At 42.1% G+C, this 13,149-nt stretch overlaps 1 protein-coding gene across 1 annotated transcript in view; it reads left to right on the forward strand.

Moving 5' to 3' along the window:
• Nucleotides 1–815: 815 nt before the first annotated feature.
• Nucleotides 816–13,149, forward strand: part of dnah9 (dynein, axonemal, heavy chain 9) — a 68,104-nt gene continuing 55,770 nt past the window's right edge. Inside the window, exons 1-28 of the mRNA XM_085903924.1 lie at nt 816–1,166; nt 1,329–1,510; nt 1,579–1,737; nt 2,349–2,479; nt 2,557–2,768; nt 3,195–3,428; nt 3,507–3,674; nt 3,743–3,859; nt 3,923–4,073; nt 4,383–4,497; nt 4,605–4,673; nt 5,932–6,058; nt 6,147–6,293; nt 6,583–6,691; nt 6,758–6,999; nt 7,086–7,221; nt 8,165–8,361; nt 8,423–8,685; nt 8,825–8,986; nt 9,067–9,289; nt 9,358–9,524; nt 10,240–10,383; nt 10,465–10,624; nt 10,927–11,082; nt 11,369–11,501; nt 11,569–11,846; nt 12,097–12,227; nt 12,330–12,456. Coding sequence (XP_085760050.1) covers nt 816–1,166; nt 1,329–1,510; nt 1,579–1,737; nt 2,349–2,479; nt 2,557–2,768; nt 3,195–3,428; nt 3,507–3,674; nt 3,743–3,859; nt 3,923–4,073; nt 4,383–4,497; nt 4,605–4,673; nt 5,932–6,058; nt 6,147–6,293; nt 6,583–6,691; nt 6,758–6,999; nt 7,086–7,221; nt 8,165–8,361; nt 8,423–8,685; nt 8,825–8,986; nt 9,067–9,289; nt 9,358–9,524; nt 10,240–10,383; nt 10,465–10,624; nt 10,927–11,082; nt 11,369–11,501; nt 11,569–11,846; nt 12,097–12,227; nt 12,330–12,456 — 4,791 coding nt within the window. The remainder of the gene's footprint in view (nt 1,167–1,328; nt 1,511–1,578; nt 1,738–2,348; nt 2,480–2,556; nt 2,769–3,194; nt 3,429–3,506; nt 3,675–3,742; nt 3,860–3,922; nt 4,074–4,382; nt 4,498–4,604; nt 4,674–5,931; nt 6,059–6,146; nt 6,294–6,582; nt 6,692–6,757; nt 7,000–7,085; nt 7,222–8,164; nt 8,362–8,422; nt 8,686–8,824; nt 8,987–9,066; nt 9,290–9,357; nt 9,525–10,239; nt 10,384–10,464; nt 10,625–10,926; nt 11,083–11,368; nt 11,502–11,568; nt 11,847–12,096; nt 12,228–12,329; nt 12,457–13,149) is intronic.

Here is a 13,149-nt window from a genome sequence, read left to right on the forward strand (position 1 = left end):
CTGGAAGGCCCAGTTCAATTTCACCGATCACAGCCAAGGCTGATTACCTCCAGACCGGTTCAATCAAGAAAGTACTTCAATTGAAACTGCTTGACAAAATGAAGCTTTTGAAAACCTTGAACAAAATGTTGTGATCCGATCAAATTAAAGAACAAATTGGAAATATCTAACGGAAATTGTTACAACGGTTTTCCAATTGCCTCAGTTAAGTTCATAGCTTCAATTCATCAATGTGCAATTTGGAATATGAGAAATGTGCACTGCTCCATTGACTTTTTCCGTGTTTTAATGGCTTTTTGTGCCAGTAGATAAATAGTCTCATTTTAGAATTAATAGATAACCTACCCTCCCCTCAAAAAACAAATCTTACTATCACTTTCTTCACATGATGAACAAAATGACTATTTTTTTCTGCTGCAGATTGAATCTTATTTTATCCCCCAGCATGTTTTACATCAATAGACTCATTAACTTGAACAAGAAATGATTTCGGTCATAATACAACTTGACAAGGAGCGGCTTTGAATATCAAAACATGATCATTCTCTTTGAATCACGTTTACATATTTTTTTCACTTGAATTAACTTTTTTTTATTTTTTTTTTATTTTATTCATTATGTCATGAAGTTAAAAAAAAAAAAAAGTTCCTAAGCTAACAATAGCTACCAGTAAGCACGTGCATGGAGGGATGGTCCCAGGTCAGCTCCCCTAGTAACGGCCTCATTAATGCAAACACTGCGTTGCTATGGAGCCTGCCACACAATGAGTTCCTACTCACGCCGTTTGGGCCCAGTGGTAAAATTCCCCAGCGGACATGGACGCCTCACCTGCTGAGGACCACAGACTGAACTTCATAGAAGACTACGTGCTTAGGACTCTCAAAGTCAAACAAGACCGATGGCAAAAATGTTTGTCCTGCCAAGAAAACTTTCAGATTCTCCAAGACTTTCTGGACAAACCACAGCACAGGACTTTGGTGGTGTGTGTGACCGTGACAGGATTGCTGCAGCCCGTGACTAACTTTACATTCCAGTCCAAAACCAAATCGGTGTACTTTCTAAAACAAAGTAAAACCACGCTGACTGCCGAACGTATGGTGGATAAGTTGCTGTGCGGTGATTTATCTCACTCGCCGCTAGACCACTTTTCTGCACTGATTGAAAAGGTAAGTACTCAGTATCCAGGTATCTGTACATTTATGTTTGACTTCCAGCAGATATTTGTGATTCTATGAGACGAAAGGTCAACTTCAGAAAACTCCTAAGTTCTTAGCATGATGCCCACATTCCTTATTGTGATGTCACGAGTTGCCACCATTTTGTTGCAGGTTGTCACCCCACTGCTGTCCAACAGTAGGAACCATACCGAATGGCCTGAGGTGGTAGCCCAAGATGTCAAGAACCTCATCGGCTCCCTCAAGAGCAGTGTGTTTGTAATGTCAGGCCAAGTCAAAGGCCAGACGCTGCTGCCCCTTTCTGTGGCTTTGGACGCTGTGGAGACAGATAACAGGTAACCCAAGTGGATGTGCTATGATAATGCAGCAGCATCTTTTCATTCAAAGCTGTGAAATTTCTCAGGGGGGAAACAATAGATAAAAGCATCATCCACTCCTTGGAGTCAACAGTGATTGAGTGGAGCCGTCAGATCCGTGCAGTGCTGATAAAAGAATCGGCGGAGGCTTTGCTTGAAGGCAAACCCCCCACACCGCACACGGAGGTGCTCTTCTGGAAGAACAGGTCAGCGGATCTGTTTCCACCGATACAAAATATCCTCTGGCAACCTCTAACAAATACTTTTAATGCTGTGTCACAGAGCCCTGGAGTTAGACTCTTACACTCTACAACTCTTATTTTTTTCAATCTTACTTTTTTTTTTTTACCATTTACTGATTCCAACAGAAGGTTTTTTTTGTCCATCCTTTTTCTGTACTGCTTGAGGAAGTCATGACTCATATTGCATTGACCCAAATTGCAAAAAACCTTGGAAAGAAAACTAGAACATTCTAAAATCTCACTGTCAATATTTCTATTTGAACTAGTACCGGTAGTTGTATGAAACATTATTTTCCATTGATGGGTGAAATAAATGGGTTCCCGACTCTAACACCTTATGTAAAATCACAGATTTGTTCATTGTAGTGGCTGACAGAAATCCATTTTGCTCTCGTGATGAGTTACCAAGTAAAAATAGGTATTTGAATCCGTGAAATCAAATACACTCATTGTTACATCTACAGATCATCTTACTACAAAGAGCTTTCGAATTATTCCTAAATGATGAGTTCCGCGAGAAGTCAAAGCCATACAAATGTGACCTTTTGTCTTCTCCATTTCTTCTGGCCTTGAAGATATGCTGATTTGGAGTGCATTTACACCCAATTAACATCACACAAGGGGAACAAAATGGAGATGCTGCTCGACGCTGTGGAGAGCAGCTATTCTCCCGCTTTTCAAAACATCCGACGGGAAGTCAGGGAAGGTATTTACAGACTCCAAACTGTGAGACTTTAAATATATATAGAGGTGTGTGTGTGTAACCCACTGTTGATTGGACAGCCTTGGAGGAGGCAAAGGACATCAGTACCTACTTGGCACCACTGCAGCGCCTGTTTGAGGACATGGAGAATGGAGAGTTTTCCCATGTCAAAGGTCAGATGGGCCCCTTGATGCACACAGTGTGTCTTGTGTGGGCCAACTCCGGACACTACAACACTCCACCACGACTCATTCTTCTACTCCGAGAGATCTGCAATCTCCTCATACAACAGGTCAGTTGTAGTTTTTTTTTTTTTTTCAGGGAGTATGAAGCACCTGTCAGTGCAAGCCTTGCCATGAGTGAAAAGGGAGTGCTACGTTAATCCATTAAAGACAAGTTGTGGTTATTCTCTCCCCCGTGTTGCTTAAGATAAAAGCCTCATTAAAGTTTCCTTGCAATTTATTCTTTTCAACACTACTTTTAAAGCTCTTTCAAAAGATGTGCTCTTTCAAGAAATGTCTCTGGTTGACTTGGAAAAAACAGACCACAACTTGAATGACTTGTAATGTCAGGTAACACTGTGCACAGTCTCCCGATACAAAACTCATTATCACTTCTGGCATTGGCAAAAGAAGAATCTTTTGTATTTTATGAAGAGTTGGAACATGATGTAATTGCAGTATGTATCTGGTCTGCCTGTCTTGTTTTTTTCTGCCAGGCTCGCAGTTATTTGATACCAGAAGAACTTCTCAAAGGCGAAGTTTCTGAGAGTCTTCTGAAAGTGAAAACAACCTTGGACATTTTGGAACTCTTCAAGAGCACCTTTGAGGACCGCCGGAGTAATCTGAGCCAGTACCAGAGGAATGGGAATTTGGTGAAACCTTGGAATTTTTCCTCGACTTTAGTCTTCTCTGGACTTGATAGCTTTCTCCACAGACTCGTGTCCACACAAGTAAGTTTGTTCAAATAACCTTAAAGTGTTATTTTAGATTTGCATCAATTCCTTGTTTCATTATATCTACCATATCAGGATATCCTTTTGGTAGAGGCGGACTTCTCAAAGCTTGACAAATTAGAGATTGGAGGTGTTAGAGGTCGAGCGCTAAGACAACAGGTCCACCAACTCCACCAGGAGTTTATGGATCGTTTCAAGATCTTAACAGAGAAGCCCTACGACTGCTTGGACCTCGACAACAAGGTGAGGAGTACTTCACACAGCTCAGTGGCCTCTTGGCTGTGGGCCTAGCTGTGGTTTCTGCCCTGCAGGAGTTTGAGAAAGACGTCCGGGACTTCAAATTGTTAGCCGATGACACGGACCGGCGATTAGGAGCCATCGTGTGTCAGGCCTTTGACGACGCTTCAGGATTGGAACACTCCTTCAAGGTAACCAAAGGGAATCTTGCTCTTTCAAATGCATGGACATTCTCATGATCTCCATTTCTGCAGGTTGTGGATATGTTCAGAGGCTTGTTGGAGCGTCCTCTGGTAACTCAAGATGCTTTGGACAGATACTCATGCTTAGTAAGCATGTTTGACAAGGATCTGGACAACTGCAAAATCCTATACCAGGAACGTATTAAGCTTGCAAATGAACTGAGTAAGTTTTAAAAGTCAACTAAATTCCAAACTAAATTCAAAATTCATTGATAAAGTTTTTGGGCACCACTTGAAAACTCTTCAGTGGGTGAATGTAATGAGTTTTACACGGTGGCGCCCAACAATCATGAATACAGAATATGCTAACAGCGTAACACAAAGGAATTTTCAAGAAATGTGCAGGTGACAATAGCTGCTAACCTCTTTTTTGGCTTCAATTTGGAGGAATAATGCATACCCTAATGAAAGAATGCATATATAATTATGCTGGGACTTATATATATATATAAATAGCAGTACTCGTCCACAGGTTCTGCTCCAGTGAATAAGAATATGCCAGCAGTAGCTGGAGGGCTTAGATGGGCCCAAGAGCTGCAGCAGCGCATGCAGACACCCTTCTCCAAATTCACACTCTGCTCCTACCCGTGAGTGTCCTCTCATCTCCACACACATATCAAATAACGACATTGCATTTGTGTTCGCAATAAGAACATTTCCATAAATCTAATCTTGGGGAAATTCTCTGAGCCAGGTGCCTGGAGTCAGCACGAGGAGTTTGGGTCATTCGGAAATATGAGGAGCTGATGCGAGAGATTGACAGGTTGGAGCATCTTATCGTCCTATATTGCATGAAAACAAATAGATATACCTTGTAGCCTTAGATGTTTGCTGAACCTATGGCGGAATATCCACCTCTGGAAAAAAAAAAAGAAGAAAAATCACATCTCAATTTCCCAACAACTGGCAATTAGATTGAAATTGTATTACCCAGTCCAAAGTTGTTGTATGGAACGGTACCCAGCAGCCTCATCTGCTAAATATACGAGATGTAGTTAGTTTATGAAGCAGCCCACGTGAAATGCGAATGTAGACGGCCAGCTCCAGGCGTGATTGATGTTCTCATTACTGGGGCAGTGCTCTGTCGATGATCTCACAGGAGTCTCATAATCCCGCATGCCCTGTCGCCACTCACCGATGCCAAGTGAGAAATGGCCTTTTAGAGCACATTTAACATCAAAACCTGCACGATAAATCATCTCATTGAGGGCCACCATTGCTGCTATGAATTATGAAAGAGCCAATAAGAGCAAGAAAGAGATCTTCTTTTCCTTCATTTGTCTTTTGCTTCCAATTCTTTACACTAACCACGTCGAGTTGTAATCTATCATGGTCTAATCATTTCAGATGGTTTTGTTCACAACTCTTTTTGACTTGAGAGATGAAATGTCCATTCGTGTAAGCGTCACAACTTTGCATGTTTCACTCTCGCTATAATATTTTGAATTCAGCAACTTCCATCCTAATGATGCTTGATCTTTTTAATAGATATTGATTTGTCTCTCAGCTTATCCCATCGGTCTCAGTCACTGAGTCACTGAACCACTTTGGTAGTCCAACTCTATTCATTATTACACAATGAATAAATAATCGCAATTTGTTTCTCTTTCATGATCTCCATACATCCTATTGAACTCTCATTAGACTTGCGGTTGTATTAACAATCCTAGCATCATTCTAAAGCTTCCACTCCTGATTGGGCTGGGCATCCTTACACATGACTCCCCACTGACAAAAGGCTGCATGATTTATGTGCATTACCAAGACATTGGATTGCTTCTGTGTCTGCGCTGCCACTATCAGGAAATGAAGCTCACGGCAGAAATCCAATAAGGAGCACACTGAAGTACTCATCATAATAGTTGCTATTTACAGATTGACATAGCCGTAGTGCGGAGACCTGACAAATGAAGCGCTGTTTATCCTCATATAACCTCCACCTGCCCGGCCATTTGCACCAGTGGGAATGAGAAAACAATGTTCCACCACTGCTTTGGTGTCTTAAGTGTACATTCTTTCAGATACCGCTTCAGCCTGTATGAGACATGGACAAGGACTGTTGACAGCAGTTGTCATCACAACCTCAGCCTCCCCTTAATCTGCAGAGACGTATCCTCGCGACTGATCTCGGTCAACTTTAACACGCAGGTTTGTTGACATGAATCGTTGCATGCGCATATTCTTCTGGTCAGTAGAACAGAGGGTGGGTCTTTGAAAAAAAATGCTTTGTCTTTAGCTTGCATCTGTGTTGAGGGAAGTTAAGTACCTGGAGGCCAGACAGACTGAAGCGATTCCCGACACTGCAGTGCAGATTTATGCTCGCAGATGGCAGTTGTGGCAGTTTGTGGCGAGCCTGGAACTTGCTGCAGGACGATACAACAAGGTCAACATACGCTTTCATTTCACACAAAGGCAGCAGGTTGTGCTACCGCTCTGCATGTCAAAACAAAATGTATCAAAGATGATTTGCTCACATTTACATGACACTATTCTGATCAGTAGATGTTGTTGCTCTTATAAATGAATCATTTTGGAAGAATAAAAAAAGCAAATTGTTAAATCTCATATTGCCTAATACGGTTTCATCATCTTGACACATGAGAGAAACTCACAATGCTGCTAGGAGCTAAAAACTCATTTCATTTGATCTTCTTCCCTGGACCACATTTTAGATGATTCAGTCTGTGCTTGATGTGGAGAATCCACTACTCCAGAGACAACTCAGTGATATTGATACCCAGCTGAGAAAGGCTGAAGAGAGCCTCAGTTGGAACAGCCAAGGTGTGACCTTTCTATATTCTTCACCCAAAAACACATTGACTCAAAGTTCTTTGCTACTATTTCTAGGCATTTGGCAATCTATTCAAGAGTTGCGCGATACCATCTGTGACCTGGAGAGCCGACTCCAAAAGACCAAAGACAATGTGGAAGAGATCCAAAATTGTATCAAATCCTGGGCAAGACCATTGTTTGACAGGAAGGAGGGAAAAAAAGACGCTTTGCTGAGTCTGGACGACCGGCTCGAAAGGCTGGATCGCTTTTATTCCATGATACGATCGACAGGAGATAAGATTCATTTCCTCACCAATGTAATGAATCATTTTTTGTCTGTTCAAAATACTAAATTGCTTGTCAAATTGGTAACATAGTCATTTTTCCAACATCATGTTTTCAGAGAAATCTTGAGCTTTTTATGTCAGATCCATCCTCAGATGATTGGAAAGCCTATGTGGACTACATTGACGACATGCTCATTGATGGATTTTATCATTGCATAGAGTGTTCACTCAAGTTTTTCCTGGAAAGTACAGGTAAGCTTTTCCAAAATTTACTTTTGGAGAAATAAAACCAATAACTCTAGACAAAAAGACAAGATATATAAACCAGGGTCAATTCGAGCTACTTTTTAACATCTTTCTGTTGACCTTTGAGAAAGTTGTTGAGAGTCTGTGAATCAAGTCTGCGACTTCCTGAATTCTAAATGCCAAAATATTTAATGAAATATTTCAAATGTAATCGACTGGCTGAAACAGCTTCCTTCAACACATTTTGCAGTATATTTGACTCTGGTGTTTTATTGGGAGCCGGGAAGAGATAGATTTGGACTTCCTTGCTGTCAAGATGGACGAGGATTCATTATTGCTGGACTGCCACTACTGTGTCCTTCCTCCCACCGCTACTATCTTGCGATGAAACAGTAGACAAACATGGGCCGAATGATGGCCGTTGTTTTGCATTTTTTTACAATTTTGGGGGCGATAGTTCATATCAGGTTAATTTTGAGGACGTTCTGTAATGAGATTCCACGGAACAATATAGCAGCATGTCAGCAGAAACGCTATATGCTCCCTGTGGCTTTGTGAATAGGATATTTCTCAATTCAATAAACTGACCCCTGAGTGTGTCACTAAGCTAAAGTGAAGCTACCCTAGAAATGCTGAGAAATGAAAACTTTTGTACCTTACAATAACCAAAATATCCCTATGAATATTTAAGCTTTTAAATCCATTTCATCCAAGGCCTTTAGAGTTTGTTTAGTCTGAACCAATTTTAAACGTGTGACAGAAAATCTGAACGAATTTAAGACAAAAACTTATTGTCTTAAAACATCATGAGTTTTGTTGTATATATTTGTAAAGATCCTTAACATAAATAAAAATACTCTGCTATTAATAAATCATCTTGGCTTCTATTACCCTCTGCATTGTCAAAATGAAATATTTCCCTAATTTCATTTCTTCCAATGTGGCCTAGATGAGAGAGACAATATAGTACCCCTGTTTGAGGCCCAGCTGGATCTCCAAGTTCCTCACATGGTGTTTATACCATCTCTGGAGTATGGAGAAAGAGCAAATTTCCTTGACCTTGTGGAGAGTCTCATCAATGATGTGTTCAGAGTGTCTTCGTTGGTGCCGCGCCTCTCCCAGCACAGTTCTTTTCCTCACTACCAGGTAGGTCGCGTGACGTTCACCACTCCAAGATGGTTATGAACAAGTTTGCACCCTCTACCAGGCTGACATGGAAGACATGCCAGACTTGGCAGATATGCGTCTTCTCCTCATGGATCGTGTGCAGAGCGTCATGACGACTTGCTGCATCTTCCGGAATTCGTTGGAACGCTACAGTTACCTTTACATAGATGACAGGAAGGAGTTCCTGCGCCAGTTCCTCCGATATGGTCACGTTCTGACCGACCAGGAAATGGAGGATCAACTGGAAGATTCTCTCCCAGAGAAGCCACCGACGTTGGATAACTTTAAACAGCAAGTGGATAGGTGAGTGGAAAAAATGTTTAATATTTTGAATGCAAAGAAAATTGTATCGGATCGTTCGATTCCTTCCCAAAATAATTGATGATGAAATAATGGATACTAAATGGACTCAATAGTGAAAACCCTTTACATTTTGATGTAGGTATGAGAAGATCTACGATGAGGTGCAAGATCTGGAGCCAGTCCACGTATTCCATGGCTGGATGCGTGTTAACAGCCGCAGCTTGAAGATTGCCCTACTCAACACCATCAAGAAATGGACTTTCATGTTCAAACAGCACCTTATTGATCATGTAACTAACAGGTTGAGTACGGTTCATCAACACTACATCTACTTTGCCATGCCATGCCATGTATTCTTATTATTGTCATTCTATTGTGTAGTCTATCAGAACTGGAGAGTTTCATCATCATGGCTGAGACTGGCCTCAGCCAGCAAGTAGAGGAAGGAGACTACAAAACCCTGGTGGGAGTCTTGGGCCATTTGCTGGCTGTCAAGGAGAGACAACACACAACAGATGGCCTATTTCAGCCATTGCAGCAAACCATTTCCTTGCTCAAAGATTATGAACAGGATCTCCCTGATGTTGTGCACAAGCAATTGCAAGTAAGGATCACTTGGAATCTTTAATGGAACAATTTCCATATTCATCTTGGCTGTCTCTTTGTCTTCAGGAGTTGCCCGAAAAGTGGAGCAATGTGAAAAAGAGGGCGATGCAAGTCAAACAGCAAGTAGCGCCTCTGCAAGCCGTTGAGGTTGCCAGTTTGCGAAGAAAGTGCGCTTCATTTGAAGTGGAGCAACACGCATTCAGAGAACATTTTTGCAACAATGGGCCCTTCAGGTAACAAAGACTGCTTTTGTGAAAGGACGTGTCCTATGAGATAATGCATGTGCATTGTACACTGTGGTTGCAAATTAATTGCTTTTACACTGGACCTCCCACTTGCATGGACTTCAGTGTCTTTTTATGATGAGAAATTCAATTTGAAGACATTTCATGCAAATGCAAATTTATTACGTTACCAGTCCAGGATTCGAGTCGGGGTGGGTTCAAACTAGGGCTGCTCGATAATGGCTCAAATCATATTCATGATTATTTTCATTGAGCAACATTTATTGTACGTACTCTCCTGTTAAAAATACGGATAAGCCAAATAGGTTTTATACACGTTGAGAAAGGTTTTGAAGTTGACCTTTTGATTTAGTTTTACAGACTCCAGTATCTTTGCATGAATGTCACCTTTCTCTGTGTCCTCATCGGTAAAGGACTGCTATCGAGATGCTTGCACATCTGATAAGGCTAATTGAATCTTACAATAATGATCATTAATTCTTTGGTTGAGACGCTTAGTCATAATATCTAATTGTCGCATTAGTTACGTGTGTAATTGGTCCGCTAATAGCGGCGTGATTACATCCTATTTATGTCTTGGAAGTCATTTTTAATTTGTGATGAGGAAACCTGCTCTTGTTAGGCTGCAGATTTGCCAATTATACAGGGCCTTATTATCAAAACACGAGCTGGGGTTAATGTCTACCTGTTTGCATTCATTCAGATTTGACAGCGAGAATCCGCACCAGATGTTGGACACATTTCACTGGCAGATTCAGGAACAGGAGGCAGTGATGGCTTCCCTGGTGGAATCCGCCAGCTTGTTTGAGGTGACTGTCTCTGAATACAAACAGCTACGCCAATGCAGGTAAGATTCAAATGAGCCTTGTGTAAATATGCACTCTGAATATGGTTGCTTTGACTCGTTCTTGTGACATTCATCCCTGAGGCGTGAGGTGGGCTCGCTCAAGGAGCTGTGGGACATGATCACTCTGGTGGAATCCAGCATGGGTGAATGGAAAATGACTCCCTGGAGGAAGATTGATGTGGAGGACATGGAGTCGGAGTGCAAACGCTACTCAAAAGATATTCGAGGGCTGGATAAGGAGGTGAGGAGACCAATCGGGTGGTGTACTGTAACCTCGAGGTGTGAAAAGTACTGTAAATATGGAAAGGCATCAATCGAAGCTACAAATGGTCCCTCGTTTCTTTGTAGTCAGTCATTTGAGTGCTACAGCCGCAGCAGAAAAACAAGTTGTTTTCTTGCCCTTCACGCAGATAATCAATAGACAACGTTTGATGTGGAGTTACTTGCGGAGCTACTATTAGCTGAATTAAGCTATGGGACTTGAAAGTCAGGCTTATTCAACTTCACAAACACATTTTTTTTTTCCTTTTTTGACATTTGTAGATTAAAGCGTGGGAGGCCTTCACAGGTTTGGACAGCATGGTAAAGAACCTTCTCATTTCCCTGAGGGCAGTAGCAGAGCTGCAGAACCCAGCCGTACGGGTCAGACACTGGCATCAATTAATGGCTGCTACTGGAGTTGGTTTTAACATGGACCAGGTTTGCAATCAAAATGCACACAGTATTCAGTTGGATCGCTCATTTGTCTGCATACCAAACAAAATAAGAATAATTGAATCCAATTCCAGGGTTAAACCTTAATTATCCACTTCTAGGGAAGCGCAATTTGCTGACCGCTTTTAATATTTTACATGATGATGGCCCAACCTCGGTGTTTTTCCCGTAAATGTGCTTTCACATTGTACAGCCTTTGAAGCATTACACTTTTTTTTTTTTTTAATTCCACAGTGTAAGGGTGCAAAAGGTTAATTGCTCTTGTGTACAGGAAACCACTCTGGCTGATCTGCTGCAACTAAACCTGCACTCTTTTGAAGAGGAAGTGAGAGGGATTGTAGACAAAGCTGTGAAAGAGATGGGAATGGAGAAAGTTCTTTCGGAGCTCAACTCCACATGGACAGGTCTGGCGTTAACTTCCACTCTTGGTGCTTTCCAAAAGATGTCTTCTATTGACACGATCCATTCCAGGTATGCAGTTCCAATACGAGCCACACCATCGTACCGGAATCCCTTTACTGCGTTCAGACGAAGAACTTATCGAGACGTTGGAAGACAACCAGGTCCAACTGCAGAACCTGATTTCTTCCAAGTACATTGCCCACTTCTTGGATGAAGTCTCATCTTGGCAGAGTAAGCTCTCCGTGGCCGACTCTGTCATCTCCATCTGGTTCGAGGTGCAACGGACATGGACTCACCTGGAGAGCATCTTCATCGGCTCGGAGGACATTCGGTCACAGCTGCCTGAGGTTAGATTCTCGACAATTGCGTGGATTGTTTAACAGCGAGTATCTTGAACTCCGAGATAAAGTTGTGTTTTCTGAAGCAAGAATTTATGAGTCAGCAAACTGCTAGTAGAGCTGTGGTTACTTGACTTTTTAATTGCTTGCATGATGTGAGCCTCTACCCAGATGTTTCTTATTATACCTTGAATTCTCCCTCTCTCATGTGGAAAACTAAATCCCCTGGCTGTGCTCCCCGGTGGAATTTGTTTTGCAGGACTCTAAGCGCTTCGAAGCGATTGATGCCCATTTCAAAGAGTTGGCTAACTCGCTGCATCAAACGCCCAACGTTGTAGAGGCCACCAATAAACCTGCTCTGTTTGACAAATTGGAGAACATCCAATGCAGGTGATGCTTTTAAAATCTCTTATGATGCACTGCGTATCAGGTTGGCACATGAATGCACAAACAGACTCAGTGTGTGTGGATTGTCTTTGCCTTTCTTTACAGACTGTCCCTTTGCGAAAAGGCTCTGGCGGATTATCTGGACGTCAAGCGACTGGCATTCCCTCGCTTTTACTTCATCTCTTCAGCTGATCTCTTAGACATTCTTTCGAATGGAACCAACCCACACCAGGTGGCTGCTTTATTATTTGTTTATGAAGTTTGGTCTGTTCCAACCTGGGGGTGGTGGGGAGGTCACCTTTTTTCCACCTTTCGACTAAAATGATCAGCCAATCGTGCAAAAAAAAATGGTTGAGTTCTGCAAAAGTTATTTTCATGACTCCACTTTCTGGGGAATGTGAAGTTTTTGGGGCAAATATGGACGAGCCTGGCCACATAGCTACGCACAAACTTCACCGACCTTTATTACCTGACTTCAAGATGGTGCAGTCTGGCAGAGATTTGACTCCGAGCATAGGAAATAAAGGAGGCGGGGCTACGATACAATCCTGGATAGTTCCTGTGAAAGAACCACTTGGAACACTCTGTGAATCTCCACCAATGGAATTCTTTTCTGTCATTATCACTGTGTACATTGCACCATCTGCTCCAGAGGCTCAGCTTGTGACAGTGTTCACGCAGCCGTTGCCAGGTTACAGTGCCTGTACCCAGATGCGACTATCATCATTATCTGCAGTTTAGACACTATGCATGTCCACTGGAGAGTAAAACATAACCTTCATTCACAACCCTCCAAAAAAATCATTCACGTTCCCTACGAGTGAGATCAGAAAAGACCCAAAAGTCGGATATCTGGCCTGGTACCTGACGTGATGACATTTTATTTTCTATAAGAATTTTCAATTGGTTCATTGCCCCCCAAAGA

This window comes from Syngnathus leptorhynchus, chromosome 22, assembly GCF_054491065.1.
Source record: "Syngnathus leptorhynchus isolate UIUO chromosome 22, UIUO_Slep, whole genome shotgun sequence".
In the NCBI taxonomy this organism is placed as follows: Eukaryota; Metazoa; Chordata; class Actinopteri; order Syngnathiformes; family Syngnathidae; genus Syngnathus; species Syngnathus leptorhynchus.